The sequence below is a fragment of the Coccinella septempunctata genome, chromosome 4, assembly GCF_907165205.1.
Source record: "Coccinella septempunctata chromosome 4, icCocSept1.1, whole genome shotgun sequence".
Lineage (NCBI taxonomy): Eukaryota > Metazoa > Arthropoda > Insecta > Coleoptera > Coccinellidae > Coccinella > Coccinella septempunctata.
Genome location: NC_058192.1, coordinates 2,404,943 through 2,420,769, shown reverse-complemented (window position 1 = coordinate 2,420,769; position 15,827 = coordinate 2,404,943). Strand labels below are relative to the sequence as shown.

General features: G+C 34.5%; 1 protein-coding gene across 1 annotated transcript; it reads right to left on the bottom strand.

Annotated features, from left to right (window-relative positions):
* Window positions 1-220: 220 nt before the first annotated feature.
* LOC123310753 lies at window positions 221-13,984 on the bottom strand. Its single transcript, XM_044894396.1, has 22 exons — window positions 13,828-13,984; window positions 13,017-13,249; window positions 12,810-12,953; window positions 12,555-12,708; window positions 11,928-12,113; window positions 11,529-11,725; window positions 10,344-10,518; window positions 10,048-10,244; window positions 9,815-9,977; window positions 9,435-9,564; window positions 9,166-9,376; window positions 6,433-6,449; window positions 3,772-3,970; window positions 3,574-3,717; window positions 3,282-3,444; window positions 2,796-2,981; window positions 2,513-2,715; window positions 2,280-2,454; window positions 1,712-1,908; window positions 1,497-1,656; window positions 1,071-1,200; window positions 221-913 (listed from the first exon to the last, which is right to left on the bottom strand). The coding sequence occupies exons 2-22, from the start codon at window positions 13,221-13,223 to the stop codon at window positions 667-669; spliced, it is 3,585 nt and encodes a 1,194-aa protein (XP_044750331.1). The 5' UTR covers window positions 13,224-13,249; window positions 13,828-13,984; the 3' UTR covers window positions 221-666.
* Window positions 13,985-15,827: the final 1,843 nt, after the last annotated feature.

The following is a 15,827-nucleotide window of genomic DNA, read 5'->3' as shown; positions in this document are numbered from 1 at the left end:
ATATTAATTATGATCGATTATGGATAGTGGTAGCGATGTGGGTATCAGTAACGCCCTCCAGAGCTGGGGGAATTGGCAACTACGGCGACATAGCCGAGGCTAGCAAACAGGTGAGTATTTTCTTTCAGAAAGGTATGAGAGGTCGAAAAATAAAACTGTCTATTGTCTTCCCTGCTTGCTAGGCTCGTAAAAGAAGAATCTTCATTAATTAAAGTCAAGATCATATGATCAAATGGTCCTTTATTAAATTATTGCGTCTTTACATAAAAAATAATTATCAAGGCTACGTATTATATTGATTATAACTGCATGAATACATATTCAAGTAAACCTTAAAATTATACGGATAACGATATGCCAAGAAACTATGAAATATGATTAAAGTCTAATTATTTGTCCCTGATAATATTGCTATAATCACAGATATCTTGAGATCTTCAGTTTTTCACTGATTACGATATTAATTTGAAGAGATTTTTCATAACCTCAGAAAAAAGTTAAAATCGGAATTTGGGATCCTAAAAAATATTTTTTTAGGATATATTTTTCCAAATATGGGCTTTGAAACCTCAAATTAACATTCTCTCGAAAGTTCCAACAAAGATTTCCTGAAAGAACGTTTCGTGTTTCACTAAAAAAAAGTTAATCGTCTATTTTTTTTCAACCTTATAAGTCTTGATGATTCTGATCTAGAACTCGTATGTTTTCAAATAGGGGCAGTTGTTCCCAAAATTGCAATCTGTCGTTGAATACGCCTGTTTTCATTCGGAATGAAAGGGAACTCTCGTTAGTGTATATCCCATTTATATCGAGGTAAGTGATATTTTTCATTATTTCGTATTCGCTTGGCTCCTTCCAATTCGATATGGGATGCCATTCGATGTTTCTGCGGTTGTTAGGCGGTGTGGGATGGCTGAAACAAATGGTAATGTCAGAAAGGACAGGAATCGAACTACAAATTGAAAAAAAATCGTCCAAAAATGATCCCTTCCGAGAACTATTACAGAAGTTCTTGATATGGGATATAATCGATCAGAACTCTAAGGTATGACTCCCAAAGAATTACTCACCTGTAAGTTGCGAAATTAGTCCACATTTCAACCATTTTGTCAATCATCCTTTGGTCGTTACCATTCGTCAAATTCGGGAAAAAAGCATTTGATCTGAACAAATATAAAAGGTCATCGCAATGACTGGCTCCTGTAAAAATTAGAATGTTTGGGTATAGGTACACAATTTATTTGAGTTCAAATTGGATATTGGTATCTTCAATCCACAATTATTGGGGAGAAAAGTAATTTTTTCTGACCCATTGCATGTGGGAAAACACCCATTCTTTAATATAGTGTTCTCTACAGTGAAAATCATATGATTCAGTTTCTTTATGTTAAATCTATATCGATGAATTCAATAAATGTTTGGACTAATAATTGTTTTCGTTGGCAGTTTTTTCTCCCATTGTTAATTATCAATTTTTGATGGAGTCTTATACTTACTGTAACTACAATTGGTGTGATTGACTCCAGAAAACACTGATTCATAACTGTGCTCGCCCCTATAAGCGAAGTTGAAGAACCAAATTGGTTTATGACCCTTCTTCGAATGCAACAACGTCGACTGGTAGGTAGAATAATGAAAAGACCTATCGCTGTATAACTGAAAAACCAGAAATGTTATCCTAGTTCCCGAAATTCAGCTCTTTTTCGCTTACATCCGTCAACCCTCTTATGATATTGTTTTGCGTGTCGGTTCTTCCCTCTTTGCTCGTGAAATAAAACTCTTTTATCTGCTTCCACACCAATTCGATCTTATCCTTCATCACGCTCAAATTCAACGCCATCAATTTGGGCATCAGTTCGTCGAATCTTGAGATCAGTTTGTTTCTGAGATCTTCGTGGAACCACAACGCTGAAAAAATGAATTTTCATCAACAAATAGGTATTTGAAAGCAATGTTACACATATTGAAACGTTCATGTGAAATGTGATAGATCTTTCCCTTATTTCTGATAGGATTCATGGGTTGTAGGTTCAAGGCTTGCTCGGGTCGAAACTTTTCCTGATTTCAATGAAGGTGAGATAGTTTTAAGACTTCTCCCCTTTTAATTTTGATGTGGAATGAAACGAACTAAAATATTCTCTCTTTAAAAACTTCTTTTCTAAGAAAATTAACGAGCATTTTGAAGAAATCAGTTGTATGGCTATAGTCAAAAAGATTTGCGTGTTTTATGTGGTAGATGTACTCGTATAGACATGAGACATGACCGAAATAAATCTCACCTGATGATCTGATTAGTCCGTCATCAGATGCAAGTCCAACAATCCAAGGAATTTTCATGAAATCTCCATCGTTTATGTAATTTAAGGGAGGTTTTGTCAGGAAGGGATTCGTGTTTCTTCGAGTTTCTGTCTCCACGACCGGTTGATAGATGGAAAGGGGGTCTACAGAGAAAAACTGAAAGCATAGTATGAAAATATCCATTAAACTCCTTCGGTTTATGTTTCCTATTCACCTTGAACTGATCGCCACTCTTCAACAGGATTTCCACAGGTACCCTTCTGAGACAATCCACTAAATCTGAGGAATTTCCGATGGTTTCTCCACAACCAACCAATTTAGCCTGTATTTGCGATAATTCTTTGCCCAAACCCGGAACAGGTTGTGCCCATAAAGCCAGGGCTGTTCCACTTTCACTTATAGCCCTTTGAAAAAGATCTGTTGACGGAAAAAGTCAATGAATTCGAGCCAAAAAGTTTTGCAATAAGGTGAGGATGACGAAATTTTCCTCAACTTACTTCTGGAACTCTTGCTCAACATATGGTAATGTACACTCGCTCCACCAGCACTTTGTCCGAATAGAGTTACTTTACGACTGCTGCCTCCAAAATGTTTTATATTTTTCTTAACCCAACGAAGCGCTAGGTTTTGGTCTTTCAGTCCGAAATTACCTGGTGATGCATCGTCATAAGTTGAGAAAAAACCTGTAATCAACAAGGAATGATTAGAATACTTCCAAGAAAACTTCCAAGAAAACACTGGGCATTTGGTATTTTTGCTGGATTTCATTAGAATACATTGTAGGTACATGTTAACCGGAGCATGCACCATTTTGCAACGCCCGGTTATTTTTGCAAATTATTTTTCTAATTGCCATGAAATACAATGGGTAATTAGTAGCACTCAACGTTTCCATATAACAGATAAATATTTCAATAGCCACCCCTAAATCTCCTAGACCCTGACAGTTTGTTAACTCGCGAATGATTCATTCAAAAGCATACCTAATACGCCAAGTCTGTAGTTGAAAGTCACGAGAACAACATCTTTGTCCATCAAGTATTCAGGTCCCAGATAATCACTTCTGGCAGTACCAGTGAAAAATCCTCCCCAGTGGATGAAAACCATTACTGGAAGTAATTTCTTGGGAGATTTATGGAGATCCAACTGAAAACAAAATGCGAAAAAGTGTTTCAATTCAACTACAAACTCTTCGTTTAGAACTATTTTGCCTTTTTGTATTATAATTAATTTTTGATTGATTGACAATTGGTACAAAAATTGAGAAAAACTGACCACCGGCGTATAGACATTAATGTACAAACAATCCTCCGAACCCTCTACCATCTGGTTGCCAAAAAGATAATTCTTCTGAGCACACTTAGGAGCATCCTCTGTAGCGAATAAGGTGTGATTCCATTTTTCTGGTTCCCTCGGTTCCTGTAACGGAAACAACCGGTAAAATTTAATCCCTTAAAAATACGGAGATTTTACTTTGAATCTCAAGGGTCCCACAGGTGGTTTTGCATATGGAATTCCACGATAAGCAGAAAAGGTGCGTCCTTTCCTTGAAAGCATGTTGATTCCCACAACCCTTCCATTCGTTGTGATTGTTGTAGGGTCCATGTCTGTCCTACACGAGGACGAGGTTGATACATGAAGGTAAAGGAGTAGCAGGGACCATATCATTTTTCTGAAAATAATGTGGGGTTTTAATGAATAGGGAATTGCACACTTGATGAACTTGAAAACTATAAAAAAAACTTTTTTTTTCTAAACAGGGCCAGATATTTGAAATTTTGGTAAGAAAATATAAGTTTTTGAACACGCTGAATCTATTGCGAGCAATTTCGAGAGCCCATCTCCCTTCGTTCAGATTTTCATCTTGGAAATGGCATTTTTCAAAAATTGCAAATTTCAATCTGCGATATCTCCTGTTATATTCATCTGATCCAATTGGGATTTCCGGTTCTATAATCAGCGTTGCCCAGGCTTCAACTCTAGCACAAAAAGTCGATTTCGAAAATCTCGATTTTTTGGGTCAAAAATGAGCAAGGGGTTAGACCCCCCCAAAATGAACTATTTGTTACTCTGTCTGAAAATCAGGATGTTCTATTACTGTCTTAGGATATGGAATGCATTGAAGTTGTTCTGAAGATTCTAGAAAACCAAACAGTTGATGGTTCAATAGGGAATTGCACTCCAGAGAGCTCTTCGAAGTCAACTCGAAAATGAAAAGTGGAAAAAAAAAATTATTTTCTCCTAAACAGGGCCAGATATTTGAAATTTTGATATGAAAATATAGGTTTTCGAACACGCTGAATCTATTACAAGCAATTTCGAAAGCCTATGTCCCTTCGTTTAGATTTTCATCTTAGAAATGGCATTTTTCAAAAATTGCAATTTTCAATCTGCGATATCTCCTGTTATATTCACCTGATCCAATTGGGATTTCCGGTTCTATAATCAGCGTTGCCCAGGCTTCAATTCTAGCACAAAAAGTCGATTTCGAAAATCTCGATTTTTTGGGTCAAAAATGAGCAAGGGGTTAGACCCTCCTAAAATGACCTATTCGCACCTCTGCCTAAAAATGAGGATGCCCTATTACTGCTGCTAGAATGGAACCTCAGACATAGCGTTTTTCCAAACATGGATTACACACAAAGTTCGACCACAAGGAAATATCTTCTTGATCGACGCACAATTTAATTCTTAGATTCGACTACTATTTGTTTTGGAGCTCTAAGGACATAAAGTCGATACCCATTCTTGACCTTTATGCTGGCAAACAGCACGTGTAGATGAGATAAAATTTGCACGCATTCTTCGATGATTTATTTTTGTAACAGACATTCACCTTCATAAGAATCATTGAGTTTAATACTCAATCTAAGAACATATTAAAAATATGTATAAAACTTGTATTCCCATCCGCTTGCTTATTTTGCTCAATAACAATTAACGGTATAGTAATTATCGTATAATGTGCGAATATTTCTGTTTCGGACAATATCCCTTATCCTCATCAATGTTATTAGAGAGATATTAGATGTTGCGTAAATAACTAGTCTCTTTTCACGTGACATAGTGTACGCTATCAAAATTCGCAATATTTTGCGAATTGTAAATATACAACTATTAATCGCGTAAGAATAAGCCATTGAGTAATGAGAGGTAAGATAAGAGGAGTTTGGTGTTGAATGGAATGAAGAAAATCCTATTTCCATGCCCATGAACTCAAGAGTTTATCGTTAAATAGTCTAGTCCTCAAAGCATACAACCTCTGGTACCCTAAGAAGTGTAACTTTCTGAATAAGTCTAATTTTTGATAAATTCATCTCGAACAACATTCATTCGACTTACCATAGAATATTCAGATACAAATTAACAGGTGAAGAGGTAATTTTTTCAAGAAACAGGTCTCAAAACTCGAGGATTTGAACGTAAACTGAGATGAGTGAAATGGAAACTGAACACTGATGGGATATGGTTAGCAAGTTGGGGATTATACAAATCGATCAACCAGTATTTCCAGACCGATAGCCCTATCGTGGATTTGAAGATTTTCGTTCCTTTCTATCTTCTTTCATCTCCCATCAAAATGTTCGATATGAAAAATCATTGTACAAATTCCGAATTCGAATTATGATTGTAATTAAGCTGTTGATTCGAATTCTGCCGAAAATTTCGGAGATAACAATTTTTTTATTTGGTGTTTTCGAAGTTTCATATATAGCATGTTGTTTTGTTAGGACGAAAGGTTTTTCTTCATAATTTAGAGGTTTGCGCTCATACGAAAATAAAATTGAATAGGGGATTCAATTTCTAACACTTTTTCCTGTAACCGTTTTTCATCCCTAATTTGGAATTAAATTTTGATAGTACATATTTGTAATTTTTTATAAATTCATGGAATTAATTATCACAATACTACCAGCCTTTATTATAAGCGTAAATGCTTGGATTTGACAATAAAATTCGATTGACACTGCAGCAGCATACTATTTGTAGTCAGTATAATAAAGAGTTGTTAAAATCAAAGAAAAATTCATGTAAAAATTCATTCTATATAGATAAAAACAGATCGAGATCTTCGAAGCTCATAAGAAATGACATGCAATTTCAAGAATATCATATTCACTCACTAAAACTCACCTTTTGATTGGGAAATTCTGGAAAATTGCCATTTTATCCCCTTCTGAGAACCGGGACACCAAGATCACTGTAGCAATTTTTTACGATTCCTCACTTCCTTCACCGAGCTTGGAGCTTTATATTGGACGTATTGAATAATAACAATTCTGATCCAATTAACACTGATTATGTTATATTTTATACTCGTTCTACACGGGCGTACTTAAATGGCCTTACCCCGATTTGCGGATAAAAAATTATAAACAACGCTCACTTGCGCGTATGTAAAATAATAATTAATATGGGGACATTATCAGAGGAAGATGCAACTGGGTTACATCTCGGTTTCTAGAGCAGATCGTATTATTTCATGTCCACATTTGCTACTGACATGATCCAGTATCACAGATCTTTATAGATCTCACGTATAGATTGTTTATAAAAAAAATTGCAGCGCCAATATCGAACTTTCGAGTGAGTATCATACTCGGTCAAAACAATTTATCCTTGCATATTATTGAAAACGAGTGCATGTCGAAAAAATAATAATTGCTATGATTATTTCAGGAGTGAATAGAAATATTGAATATTGATTGGCCACTCTCGGGTTACATCATAGCAATTTTCTTCCTTATACATCCGTTCATCTATTTTATGGGATCCATAGTTGCTCCATGCAAAGATGCTCAATACTTTTGGTGAAGATTATTGTGTCTAATAACCAAATTATTTACTCAAGCTTCAGAATAACACATCTCAATGAGATTGGCTTTGGTATTTCAGATTTTTCAACAAATGAAAGCATACCCTACATGTTACATTCTTGGTACTTATCAATAATTTTTTATTTCATACCTGAATTTGTGTGTTAACAAAAATAGTCCAATAACTTGACAGAATTTTAAATTTTCTCACTTGAGTAACAAACTTACATCATCAATGATGTGAGGAATCTTTTAGAGATATGTTTTTGAGAGACTAATTAATTTCAAATAACAAATCAAATAGTTAAAAACTATTCTGTAATCTCTGAATAGTTCATTAGGAGTCTGATGATCGTTTAAATTCCAAATTCAAACTTTAAATTGCTTCATATAGTTCACAGAAATGAACCTGAACAGCTATTTGAATTTTTAGTCAACAATTTTTTTTCCTAGCATTTTATATAAAGATATGATTCATTCCACGGTGAACACTTGTAGTTGGATGGATATTGGTGATCAAAATTAGTCAATTTCATACAATCTTTATGTATCAACTCCTTCATTCGAAGAATACAAGAGACAAAGTTAATTTCTTCACAATTAAAAGCAATTTTTTGCATCTGGAACAGGGCGCCAACAATATTAATTATTTTCGCAACTTCCTGGCAACATGTGATCTCTTATCTCAATATTCAGCATTTTTCATCTTTACAGTAAAAATGATTAATGGTTGCGATATGTACTTCTCTTATTTGCTCCAGTTGGATGATGAATATTAATCTATTGTAGTGTAGTGTAGATGGCTCTGGAATTCTTAAGAAATTCCCATAAGGTTAAATATTTTGTAGATACTGTTTTCAAAATAAATTAGGCGTCTGCATTTGATAGCCCCTGGCCTTCGGACCTGCATATTTTTGGGAATGCTCAAAATGTAATTATATAATATGTTTAATGTTGCAATCGCCAAATTTGGACGAATCAAAGATACCGTTGGCCAAAATATGCAATTCGAATGGCGACAGAGCTAATTAAAAATTTTCGATTGTTATTACTGATAAATTGATGGTAGATTATCCGTGTTTTAAATGCTCGTGACAGTAATCGAGATAATAATTTGGAACTTCGAGGTTGAAATATCGTGTGTATTTTATGCACATCACTCTCAAATTTAAAAAAAGGAATCAGAAGCGTCGAGCTAGTTCAGAACCTTTATAGGTAACAGTGGGTTATGAATGCCAGTGTTTTACCAATTTTTTTCGTAAATGCTCCTTTTATTCGATTCATACATACATGCTTCCGCAAATCTGATCGCTGTCAATAATCGTTTTCAATTTTTTTTATATTGACTTGTGTGACTGGACGATTACCAGCATATGAGTTCTAATGCATGTTTTCTTCGAGAAGTATGTGACCCCTGCCTCGTGCAAGAGTTTTCCCAATATATCTCCAGCAATAAACGAAAATTAATATAATTGTGAATAAACAATGTCATGTTGTGTCGGTGTTTTTAAATAATGTCATGATTAATGCCACACGTGTAGCTTTTTATCAATATAATGAGACATAATGAAAACAAATTATCGTTATTCAGTTAATTGATCCGGAGAAAATATATCCGTATTTTGAGTTATTATTTTTCGGTTATATTCAGAAATATATTTCTATTTTATCCTTCAAGATGGAATCGATATGGATTCATTTCTTCAAAGGGGAAACCCAAACTTCAATGAAACTAAAAATATGTTTTACGATTTAATTCATCGCTTAGGAGGTAGAAAAAGTAACATTTTCGTGAACAAAATTTAACATGAACAATATACAAAATGACAATTCTTGAAAGATGTGCGTAGTGAAACAAAACAGTTATAAAAATATTTTCATTCTTATCTACATAGACATTGAATAAAACTAGTAATTAAATATTATTTTATAGAGTTCTCACTTACCACCTTAACATATTAATACATCACAATACGAATAATATCACAAATCATTAAAATAAATCTGTTTGAATCAGTCACATTTTTCTGAAGCAGGAGTCCTCAATTCATTCCAGTCCTTCGAAGTTCTCCCATAATTTTTCTGACGCCCAGAAATGCATCCTTTCTTTGAAGAATCCTTTTTGCACAGTTTCCATGATCTGTCCACCAGTAGACGATCCTGTGATGTTCAGAATGTACAGATTATCGTTCTTCATGTTGTTCAGTCCAGTGAAGTTTACGCTAGGCCAGTAGTTCTTCAGGGAACTTCTCTGAGGATTGCTGAAAATGGCGATAGTTATACAATATAGAGTCGTTTTTAAGCATAACTTTTCCTTACCCGTTGGTCGCAAAGTTGGTCCACCTATCTAGGAGTATTTCACTCATTTCCTTGTCTATGGGATCATCGTTTTTGGGGAATAATGCAGGAGAATTGAACAGATAGAGTAAATCATCACAGTGGGTCACGCCTGTAAAAAATTCATTTCACTTAATGTTTATAATACGCACTAAAATTGCATTTTTTTTTTCCACCACTCAAAAGTTAGTGATTTAAATTATCTGCAGAAGTAGTTCAAGTTTATTTCAAAAGAAGGAAAAGAGTAAAATGTAAAATGACGCAATCGTGTCGTTTTTTACGCCTAAAAAATACAGAATGAGTCGGAAGTTTTTTCCATGTCAACTTGAGGACCTGAAAAAATAAAAACTTGGGATATTTACCCCAATCGAAGTCAATAGTTTCGTTTGTTGCAGCCCATATATCTTCGTAAGATTGTCTTCCTCTGTATTCGAAACTATAAGCCCAAATGGGCTTACTGCCAACGCCTGCGTGTAACATGACAGATTGGTAAAATGGGTACTTCATAGATCGATCACTCCATAACTAAAAAAAAATTTTTTGATCGATGCAACAAAACCTGTGAAAAAAATTGTAGAAGACCAACTTTACTTACATCAATGAAGCCTTGAATATTTCTCGGATTAGTGATGTTCACAAATTCTTCCCCTCCCATATAAAGTTTCTGAGCTTTCTTGTACAATTCTCTGGTCTCAGATGGTGGGACACTCACTGAGTAATACATTTCTTTCACCATCAAATCTGCGAATAACTTGTTCAACGTCCGCCTAGTAAAACTTTGCCTTATGAGCGCTGAAAGAATTATCGTTTGAAATATTCTGGCATTGTGAAAACATCAATTCAGAGAAAAAACACAAAACCCAAGAATAATTGTGGTTAAAAGTCACCTACCGCTGGCCCTCAAGTTCCCTTCGTTTTGGACAGTTCCAATAATCCAAGGCACGCTGTAGAAATTTCCTTCCAAAATGGAATCTTTGGGCAGTTTGGTCATGAATGGTTCTGGGTTTCTTTCAGTCTGATTTTCTGTCACTACGGTGTAGATTGATAGCGGATCAACAGAGAAATACTGAAAAAAAAAGTTATTTCTTGTATTTGCAATAGAAAACTCTCTCTGAAACTACAGTTGACGAAAATTAGTGTGCCAAGTCAGTCATATACCCAGCTTTGCTATGCTATTATAGGAGTTATTTCGGAGAATTGCGCCCCATTATCTCCGCCTCTGGTAGATATATTGTCACCGAATAATATGGCTAGTTTAAAATATTTTACATACTAGTTTCATTCTTTTCTGTAAAGTTTTGTCGAAAGAATAGTGAATTCTTGCTTTTTCCTTACTTTAAACTCTGGAACAACATTATAATATAAAATATGCAGGTGGCGGAGTAGAATTCTGTTCAGTTTCTGGCTTTGTGAAGAAAAAGAAGTGATTGTTTCGAGGTAATATTCAAAAATCACAAGCCACTGTGGAAATTTTGAATTTTTTCCAGGTTTCTTCAATATTATACTAAACTACGAACAGAAAAAAGCTTCTCGGCGTTTTTCTCAATAATTCCACTACTTTTAATTGATCTTCATGTAGTAAATGGCCAGGTCCCTTTGTAGGAAACAAAAAATTAAAGACATCCGCTAGGAAAATTTGCCAATTCGTCGACTTCTTCCATCAGCAGTTCACTGAACTTTTCCGATCTCTTTACGAAGCTAATTTTTATTTAGCATAACGAGTATGACAAGTGGGCGAGGTTTAAAAACGAAGAAACGATTTAAGCATGTTACAAATTATCGTACAGTTGTTTCTTTCTTCCTTTCGGACGGAAAAAAAATTGGTAATGCGGTTTTACTTGGAGCTTATTACAAACTGCGATCTTCTAGGTCAGCGAGGTCCATTTCATCTGAGGGAAGGTCGCAATATTTACATTCTCTTTTGATTTCTTCCCATTTTACTCCTATTCGAAGATGAAATTTCACTCGAACTGCTCTCATATTATCATCAGGGAACATCCAACCAGATCATTTTCAAGAGAACAACATATAGGTTGATTTTTTGAGTGCCAGCCTCAAAAAACACAAAATATTCACCTTGAATGCATCTCCTGATTTTACTAAATCTTTCGCGTCAATTTTTCTGAGGCATTCTACTAGATTCTTCGAGGTCGACGTGTTGCATTGGAAGTAAAGCCCTTGCAGGGGCCCTATTTGTTTGTGAAGTTCATTCAAGGGGGTGGACCACAAAGCTAGCCCAGAACCGCTTTGGCTGATGGCTCTGTGAAAGAGGCCTGCAAAAACAGAAATATTTTGAAAATTCAACAGGAAAAACGAGTAAAAATTACATGAAATCAATAATTTATTCACCAAATATTACATTTTGAAAGTTCTTGAAAAATTTGTAATCTGGCATATATTAGTCTCTGAGATACAGGATGAGTTCCCTAATTTTTTGTCACTGAATTTCTTACGAAATGATAAATGAAAATTCACCTTTGGAAAGGGGGCTAACCATGTGTAGATGGGCAGAGCTCGCACCAGCGCTGTTTCCAAACAGAGTTACTTTGTCAGGGTCGCCTCCAAAACACTTGATATTTCTTTGTATCCATCTGAGGAGAGCCACTTGGTCTTTCAAAGCATTGTTACCAGGAGCCTCGTCGTCAAGAGTGGAAAAAAGTCCTGGAAGAAATACAGGTTTGCTTTCTGCACATAACTGTGAATCTTGAAATCGTGAAAAGTCAACAGAGCCATTAAAAAAATTGTAGAAATCGTCATAATAACTGGTTCTCGATGAAGTATTCAATGCATCATGTAAAATAACTTTAAATTATCTTTATATAAGCTTATATTCGCTTGAAAAGTTCAGATTTCTTTGATCATTTTATAGTATGAGAAAAAAGTTGTTTTCATGGAAATAATCTCGTGAAAAATATTACTTGTATTCGTCTAGAAATTGATAATATATACTTGATACTAATTATGGATCAGAAGAATTAGAATCGAAGTCCAGCCAAGAAATAATTTTACATTCGTAATAAATAAAAAAGTATTCCAAATCATTAGGGGAATTTTCTCCTAGACGAAAAAATTTTGGAAGGTCACTGCGTGGACTATCCTTACCCATAACGCCTAATCTGTAGTTGAACGTCACCAAAACTACATCTTTGTCCATTATTTTTTCCGGTCCAAAAAAGTCTTTATTACCCCTACCCGCAAAATAGCCACCCCAATGGATAGACACCATCACTGGCAGCAGTTTACTTTTGTCAGAAACCTAGAAAAAATTAGTACAATTAAAACAGGACAACTTTTTACAAGATTGATATTCCCCGTCAATTTTCTAGGAGAGTTGTTAAATAATTTGTTTTCACTCACCCTTGGCACGTAAACGTTCAAATATAAACAGTCTTCTACTCCTTCAACTCCAGGATTGGCGAAAAGATAATTCTTCTGGATGCAGACAGGACCTTCCTTTGTTGCATCTCGAATACCATCCCATTTATCCACTGGCTGTGGTGCCTTGAATTAGAAATAAATCCTATGTGAATTTTGGACATTCAAAATATGCATGATTGGGAGTACCTTGAATCTTAAATCTCCTACAGGAGGCTGGGCGTAAGGTATACCCCTAAAAACGTCGAAAAGTCGTCCATTTCTTGAGATTAAGTAGGTACCCCTCACAAACCCCTCCTGGGTTTCTACTGTAGGTGCGTCATCATCAGCGCTTGTTGCAATTGAAAAAATTAACAGCAGAGTAGTGCATATTAAAAGATTTGTCGTATAAGCCATCAAGCTCTGGATTTTTATTGCAAATTCTGAAATTAACAGATTCTTAACCACTTGTAATTATTATTTAAGAATTTTCGTTTGGATATTAGACGTTATTATTGTTTCGACGAATTGAAAATGCTGAAAAAAATTTGAAAGAAGAAAGATCAACGAACATGTGTATACACACATGAAAAAATTCACATCAAAACATCTTGCATAGAAAACTAATCATTCTGATAATTCTGGTGGAAAATCTTGTATAAATCCTTAGTTTTCCTGGAAAATTCAGTATCTGAGATGAATGATTTCGCACATTGAAAACGCCAGCGAATATTTATTAGAATTAGAAATTCTGGGAAAATTCTCAATATGAACAATGATCTTAACATTAAAATTGGATAATATAAGTAGACCAGAATCTCCTTGAGCACGCACAAAACAAATTAATTCGTAAATTTTTTTTAATTAGTGAAGGAAGGCCAAAAATGACCTCAAATGTATTACATACAACAAAATCCATTAAATTCTCTATCTGCAGCAATAAATATTTTCCCTAATTTGGATGATAAAACGAATTTTTTGTGTGTGTACCGGTTGTCACTCTAAAAATTGATCAACTTACTTTATATAGTTTTAGATGAAGCTAAAAACACCCGCTTGCCTTTGAACCTGCTTCAGAACTGAACATTTTCAGCATATCTCATGAAATTTATAGTGGGAGAAATTATCGTGTTTATATTATTTCTTTTGACATGAACCAGAATGCAAAATCCATCGAGTGAATCTCAAAAATCCACGATTTTATCTCCGCATAAGTTGATTTGAAGCAGATGCCGTTTTTTGAAATTTTTCATTCGGAAATCCTCATTCAGTGAAATGCAGAAGCCTGCACATTAATTACTTATTATAGGTAATAACTTATATTTCCGAATTCTGTTTTGGTTCAAGAGAAAAAAAAATCCTCATTTTCTTAGATTACTCAGGAATCAATCTAAAGAAATATTCTATCTAACTAACCGAATAAAATTTGGAGATCACACTTGGGCTTTTTTCTCCTGTCAATAGATACAGAGGAAACAGGTTGTACAAATTCTTTTATTCAGTTTAACTGAATGTAGATCAACTGGATGATGTGGATGTGGATGAATATTAAAATATAAACGCAATATAATCTATAAGCTTTGAATTGAGTCCAAACGGATCAAAATCATTTGAGGAGGTACGTGCTCCAGGATATATTATTATGGTATATCATTTAGGTGAAATATTAATCAACTGAGCAATTATCTATTCAGTGTATTTTTACTCAGGTTGAATGGAATGATCTGAGTACCTACTTCAGAATTCATATAGATTTCGTTACTCTTATCAACAGAAAGATGCAAAATGCGTTTTTGAATTTCAATTGAACGTAGATAAAACTCCAATATTTTCATGAAAAAAACAACACGGAAGTAACCAGTTGGAAGAATTTTTCAAAAGTTATTGAGTTCAAAATATAATTAGTTTGGTCAAAACAGGCCTTTGTTGTAATTCCCTGATGTCCATAATACAATCTTGAATAACTAATATCATAATTAATCGAGTGATTCCCAATTAAATCTAATTTTTTTTCAATTATAAATATTCCAAAGAAAACAAACAATATATATTGTCGTCAACTTTTTTTTTACTTGGTTTGTGGTCATCGCCTTGAGCTTGTACGGTGTTTGTCAACATATTGTATCTCAGAAAACTTTGATTATCATTTTTGATGTAAAAATAGAAAAATTTTCTAATTAATCGACTCGATATCATTATGTAAATATTCTTGGACTTCTTTGGGAGGAAAAATTAATGTTGCAAATGATGCCACGTTACAAAGAAGTATAAATTGCAAGAAAAGAATTGGATACATATTTAAATTTTCGGAAAAATCAACAGTGTCAACATGAAATCTTTTTGTTTTTGGTAATGAGTATGTAACTTTTTTTTCAGTGAATGGCTGCAGCCCCATAGTTAATGAAATATTGATTTGAATCTTCAGGACTTTACCACGCCCTTCTAAAATAACCATGGCTGACTCTCAAAGTTTGGGGACGTCCTGTGTGTATCTGATATTCTACTCTTAATTGTAGAAGCCTTGTCTTGTCCCAGAGAAGGTTAAGACTATGAGGTTTCAGGTATAGATCTGCTCCACACGTGTCTACGGTACAAAGAATGGAAATGGTAGTTCCGGTAAATAAATAAAAATATTGAGAACCCATTCATTTGGGTTCCTGAGATGATAGGAATTTGAGATTTTAGTTCAAGGTATTCAACACTTCCACACGTGTTGTTATTGGCCATGCCATAGACCGTTGAACAGCAACGTGTGAACATTTTTTGTCAGTAGTAGTATTTATAAATACGGAATGATCTTTCGAGAAATAAATACGAAATCTTCCAATTTTCGTAGAAAATACAAATTTCTTGCATTATAAATGAACCTCTATTTGCAACAGATGGACTATTATTATGAGTATCTCTTTTGAATCATTTTTTCTTACTCCCATTTGCCTTTATGGGCTTGCCTTTTTAGTTTTCTCGACATTAATGAGTATGGTCTTCAAACCAGAGAAAAATGATGCTTATTCGGTGAAA

Coding starts and splice junctions, on each gene's coding strand:
- LOC123310753 (XM_044894396.1), bottom strand. CDS start 13,223: ATGGCTTATACGACAAATCTTTTAATATGCACTACTCTGCTGTTAATT. Junction 9,377..9,434: donor ACCAACTTTGCGACCAACGG/GTAAGGAAAAGT, acceptor CGCCATTTTCAG/CAATCCTCAGAGAAGTTCCC. Junction 3,718..3,771: donor TGGGACCCTTGAGATTCAAA/GTAAAATCTCCG, acceptor TTTCCGTTACAG/GAACCGAGGGAACCAGAAAA.